This window comes from Taeniopygia guttata, chromosome 5, assembly GCF_048771995.1.
Source record: "Taeniopygia guttata chromosome 5, bTaeGut7.mat, whole genome shotgun sequence".
NCBI lineage: Eukaryota > Metazoa > Chordata > Aves > Passeriformes > Estrildidae > Taeniopygia > Taeniopygia guttata.
This window is the reverse complement of record NC_133030.1, coordinates 38399462-38405677: the sequence shown is the minus strand read 5'-3', so window position 1 is coordinate 38405677 and position 6216 is coordinate 38399462. Positions and strand designations below refer to the sequence as shown.

At 39.1% G+C, this 6216-nt stretch overlaps 1 protein-coding gene across 3 annotated transcripts in view; it reads right to left on the bottom strand.

Annotated features, from left to right (window-relative positions):
• Positions 1-211: 211 nt before the first annotated feature.
• The window catches only part of NUBPL (NUBP iron-sulfur cluster assembly factor, mitochondrial), an 81305-nt gene continuing 75300 nt past the window's right edge, over positions 212-6216 (bottom strand). For 2 of the 3 annotated variants that reach the window (XM_030274622.4, XM_072930206.1), the window contains one exon: positions 212-1131. In XM_030274622.4, coding sequence (XP_030130482.4) covers positions 1069-1131 — 63 coding nt within the window. In that variant the 3' untranslated portion in view covers positions 212-1068. Of the gene's footprint in view, positions 1132-4225; positions 4336-6216 lie in introns of all 3 variants that reach the window. The other variant, XM_072930207.1, reaches the window with a different exon arrangement.

Below are 6216 nucleotides of genomic sequence, written 5' to 3'. Positions count from 1 at the left end.
CCCTAGTATGGTTAAATTCACTTTATGGTAGGTAGGGTTATGATGTACGTTGAAGATACCAATACTTGACTTTGTAGATGGAAAAGCCTAAATGTCAACTCAAAGATCTAATTGTAAATGAAAACTCATTCCCTGAAGGCATAATCTTTCACTTCCACACACCAACACAAAGATCAAGGGCAATGAAATAACAAACCAGAAGGCCACGCAGTTTGAAGACCAAATATTTCTTTACTTCAAAAATATATCTTTATATTCAACTTCCAAGTTGCTGCACTGTAGTAGAAATATGCAATCATAAATTTATATTGATCATTTGCATTCCGTGGCAAACTGAGCTAAGGAAAAACATCTGGTTTTCAGTGAAGACCTCTGTTACCTTGTCTTCTGTCTGGGTTCATTATACTGTAAAACAGTGGAGAAATAAACCTCAGGGTCACATAATCCGTTCTCCACTAAACTGTGAATTGCCTCCCGATCGAATTTTATCCAATATTGAATGAATTTGTTCATCATCCATCACAAGAACTCTTCAGAGTATATGTGGAATTTTTTAATCCTCTTTTAAGATGAATACAGAAAAATACAGCAGTTAAAGAACTGATTTTGCTTCTTAAAATCTTGCAGAACTTAAGGACAGTTTGATAGCTAACCATGTGAAAATCTGAACAAAAACTGAAGGAAATTAGAGTACTGAAAATCCTGCTTAAAAATTAAATTTATGTCTTGGGATACCATCATTATCCTTGCATGGAGAGGCTGTTTTTCATTCTTGACTTTAAAACATGGCACACGGAAAAAATGTACTTCATCCCTTCTTGCTCGATGATGTTATAATTCAGCAGTTAAATACTGTATCATCATTTGCATACTTGAATCCTTTTGGACATAGCCAAACAATGATGTGAAAAACAGTAAATATCACAATCATAATTTAACTCCTGGTAAATTAATTCCGGAAGAAGTTCTTAGAACTAACATATGGCCTCCATGTAATTAGGTAGCAGGACTCTTCTGCACTGGCTGCATCAAAGATCACTTTTTTGCTAAACTTCAATGGTAAATGCTTCAAGCAGGAGGGACTGGTAGTCTTCTTAATATTTCCATAGCTATCTTTAGATAGGCTTTAGCCTGCAAAAACAGAAACATACATTGAGCACTCCATTTTCTACAGAAAGGAATATTTCATAACTAATTAGGTATTTGTTCTTTTACACACAAAGTGAAAATCAAAGGTGTTTAAATAAACTGCTTAAATTTAGCCTTTGTTCAGTAAAAACAATATATTAATACACAGAATAAGCATATGCATTATAGAAAAATACTGGTGGGGGAATTTAAATTTAACTGATCAATTTGTCTTTAACAACAAGCAAAGTCAATAGTCTTCAGGGAGAGAAGTGATGAGGAAGACAGACTCTTTAGTCCCACATGTACTATTAATTATAAACTTTCCTCATCCTAACAACCAGGATGCACAGGATAGAGAATCAGAGAAAACAACAGCATTCAAAAAAAATTTTGAGACAATTAATTCTTTACAGACTAGACTATCACCATGGAATTTCCTATTCAGATATTTAAAGTATTTTTTAAAAAGACACCTTTCCAAAAGACTGAAGTCGGCATTGGAAAGAGCTAATTCCACAACACTAAAATCCACACAGTTAAAGCTCTCTTTCACACCAGCCTGTGACATCTGCTCAGACACCTTGAGCTGAAGGGCACAATAGCACAGAACTGCAGGACTATGGAAAGAAACCCAAGTAAGCATACTTATGTTAATATTTCTAAAACCATGACACAGCTAAGACCATCATCAGTCCACCATCAATTATTAACACATTTAATGTCAAGGGACTTCTATAAAAACACTGTATAAATTTCAACACAGAACAAACCTTGAAACTAAACCAAATTATTCCTGTACCAAGCTCAACAACTTGTAGTTGAAAGAGAACATCTTTTAAAAATCTCAAAGACTGATATAAGAATGTGTAATTAAAGCGGTATTTTTTGTGTATATGTATATACACACTGCACATTGTTCCAAAGATTGATTACTTTCATTGTTAAAATGTACACCTTTTCTATAATTTGAATTTGTCATACTTCAGTTTCCAGCTGGTGCATCACATTCTGTGTCTGTCGAGTACACAGCAGAGTCCCCTGAGCTTGCTCCTACTCTGTTTGATAGTGACCAACCTACTCCATCCTCTCCAGTAAGTGTGCAGAGACCACATTGACAACCTTTGCTGCTCTCCTCGAACTAAACTCCACAATAATCCCTACCACACTGATTTCTCCTGTCTCCTGCAGGATGGCTCTAATAATGAATTAGCCCTTGTATCCCTGATGAGCCTTTAAAGCAGCAAACAAACTGACACATGCCAGAGGCCAGAGCTTGGGGGGCAGGAAGAAAAGGTCTGTCTGTCACACCAGGGCCAGCAGTACTCACTGTCACTGCCCTGAATAAGGTGTTAGCCTTTTGCAAGGCCATGCACTGCTCACATCTGTCTCCCCTTTTTTAGGGATTGCTCCTGGCTTGTAGGAGCACTTCTTTTCCAGCACTCTCACCCTCTACACCTCATAGTCTCAGTGCTCACATCCCCTTAAAACTAAAGCCACAAAATTTTCTGAGTTTGTAAGGAATACAGACAGCAATACAGAATTGTTTTCTCTCACATACATGACTTTGTGGCAAGAATGATAGAATTAATTTAGTCAGGAATTTCAAACTTCTGTGGCTACAGTCACAGTGCAATTCAGTAACAGCCTGTGTGCAACACTCACCTCACTCAGCTATTAATGCCCTGGGTGGTCCAGCTACCCCCAACTAACCACTCACCTAGACAAGACAATGGACTCACCTGAAGTTAGGTGACTGACTGAAGGCAAGCTGCCTTTCCAGTAAAGTATTTGACTAATCGGTGTAGGAGCACTCCAAGTAGGAATTTCGAACTACCCGGAACAGTCCCGCAGGCAGCTCCCACTTTGCACAGATCAATTAACGTATTTTAATGACTCAATTAACAACCTGCATACAATACCTGGCCCCTTCTAAAGACTGCCCAAGCTGTTTGCCTGCTCCAGAGTTGACCAAATTGTACACAGAACTATATATTCTATAACTATATTCTAAAACTATAATGAGTAAGCTTGTATAAATGTTACCTTATGTCAAGAGCCCAATACATTTTAGATACTTTTCCCACAAAATGCTGCTAATGAGTGTCTGAGAATTTCCCCAACGTACATTTCTGTACACATTTCTGTACATTTCCCCAGTGTACACTGATCTTCATTTGCCAAGCAGCTGATCACCACTTTGCAACAGGAGGTTCAGGTGCAGCTCTTTGTAACCAGCATTCCAGCATTACCCAGACAGTGTTCTCACCAACAGGTCTTGCCTGTTGACCTTTGGGTTTTTGTTTTCCTGAACCACTACTTTGTCAAACAGACCAGTATCTCATACATCACCTTACAGAACTCTACCAGTCATCTGGCTTTGGCAAAAATTAACTGTCTTTGAGCCTTGGTTTCCTGTCTTTGAACAAATCATGTAGCCATGAGTGAGGACCTGTCTATCAATCAACATACCTGAAATATCTAAGCAGAATTTTGGTGACTGTGAATATGCACTACCTAAAAACTACCCTATGTATATTGAACAGTTTTTCCTACTCATGATCTTTTCTATGTGGCAGCCATACACAGAGAGCACAGCTCAGTTTAGCTGTTTAATCCAGCATTACTAAACAAAAGATAGGTTGCAAATGAAAACAGACATGGTTTACTATTTCCTTTCCATGTGGAAAACCAGCAGAGAAAGAATAAAGGATGAGAAAGAATAAAGGATGAGTTCTTATTCATCACCCATAACCTTTTCCTTTTAATAGGATAACAGCAAACTTCCCAGGTCAGTTATTCCCTTAATGTTTGAAAGCTCTACATGAATGGTTTATAGATTTTCTGAAAACCATTTTTTTTGCTGACAGACAACTTTATATTTAACAACAACATAACAGTTATCCTTCCTCCCACTTCATGAGGATGAAGAAGCACACAGAAGATAGAAGGCCCTAAATCCAGACCAGACATGTTTATTATGAACACTGCCTAGATGGGGTCTGAGAGCAGCACTAGAACATATAGAGGTAGAGGTGGAAGGCAATGTACACAGAATCAAAAAAAACCAAAAACAGCCATGTGAGAGACTGCTCACCTCTCAAACAGTGCTACAGTGCCAGAAGGGCACAGTTCTTGAGACCTCAAGGGCACAGCTGATAATGAAATGACTGATGACAGCATAGATGGTGGAGTAGGAAACAGAACCTGTAAAGTTCACCAGGAAATGGAGTGAAAAGTCCTACTTAGGATAAATAATCAGAACATCCTGATTCATCACTGTGTAACGTATCTCTAGTATAATGGCTTAACAGATGTCAGGAAGATTTGACCTGGAAGACTTCTACTAGCTCATCTAATTAAGCCCTACAATAATTCTAGGGAAATATGAGCCTTTCAGTTATGGCATTTCATTCTCTCTAAAAATCTTACCCATGAGGGAAATATGCATCTATGCTAAGATTACTGCAGACTGCACAGGTCTGCAGTACAGTGGCTGACTCTGCCCTGTTGTCATGGATTGGACTGGTGTGGCCTGACCTGCTGGTTTGCTTTCCACTCGAGTGCAGATTTTAGCCTGCCCACAGCTCACTACAGTGCCTGCCAGTATCTCTGGTGCAACTGCCAAACAAACACAAAACCCAACTTATAATCAACAAAGTAAAAGCAGGTAGGAGCTGATATCACCTTTTCCTTCACCCAAACCACTCCATACGAACAACTTCAGACCAGCAACTCAGAAACACACACTGATCCCATCACTTGGTTATAGGCCTCAGACACCAGAGGATACAAATCCCAGTACTGACATGGTTTCTAATGTCTATTTCTGATTACAAGACTCCAAGACTATTAAGCTGCTTTATCCATCCCAGCAATCCAAAGGAGAATCTGTGCAAGTCCTGACTGTCTGGAACATCAAATGCTGTGGATGCCAGTACACCTGTAGAGAAGGAAAAGGAATTTAAATCTGCCCAACTGACCTGTTAGGGTTTACAGTCTATTAATTGCTGAAGGAAACTAGCCACCATGAGCAACTAATCAAACAGTGACTATCACAAGGACAAATACTAGTCTTAACTACCATCTACATGATAATACGCACAGCCAGCCAGTCATTGATAACTTTGGTTCTTAGCACTCAATCAGTTCAATCAGATTTTTAAATAGCTTTAATTTCCATGGAAATTGCTTGTTACTTTGACACAACTCCAGCCTTCAGTGCATGACTGAAGCTGCCTTCAAATGTCTGTATTTTACTGTGGTCAACTCAGAAGGCACTAAAAATATGATGACGAGTGCAGCTTTAAATGAGTCTACTTCAGATATAAGCTCCATGCCACCCAGAGAAACTCTTGGTTGCTACAAGAGGTCCAGAGACTATCCCACTCTGTTCCTCCTCTGGACAGCTCCATCCACCATAAGATTCTTCTTTGAGTGTACTGGCAACTCTTGCCAAATTACAATGAAGAGTCAAGTTAGAAAGGCAAACTTACTGAGACAGTAAAAGTCAATCCACACATTATAACATGAAATAGAGGAGACAGGTAAGTAAGCTGGATTTACAAAGCTAAAATCTCAAAGAAAAATCCTCAGTGCTCATAGGAGACTTCCAATTAATCCTATATATCAGCAGTTGCAACAGCCCAACCATTCTTAGGGGCAGCCCCAGCGGGGTAATACTGCTAACCCAAGGTGCCCTTGCAGACATCTAAAAACACATCCTGCCCAAAAAACACGGGTAAGTACAACAGTGCAAATCAAATGCACTGTAACATCCTTCAAACAGACTATCCTACACTCAGCATTTTCTTCAGCAGACAGAACCATAAATGAGGGTCTGATGATGCATTGTACTGTCTACACCCTGAATGAAGGATCTGAACCTACATGTACCAAATGCTACTGTGATGATTCAAAGGAAGCCTTGATGATAAAGGCGTATCATAAATCATACCATGCAGCCTTCTTTAAGGTTTGCTTTTCTTTTAAAAATATCACTCCCTGGATTGACCACTCATTAAATGGAATTAGTGATGACAACTAAACCACAAAAAAGGATTCTATGACTATTTGCTACCAGTACTC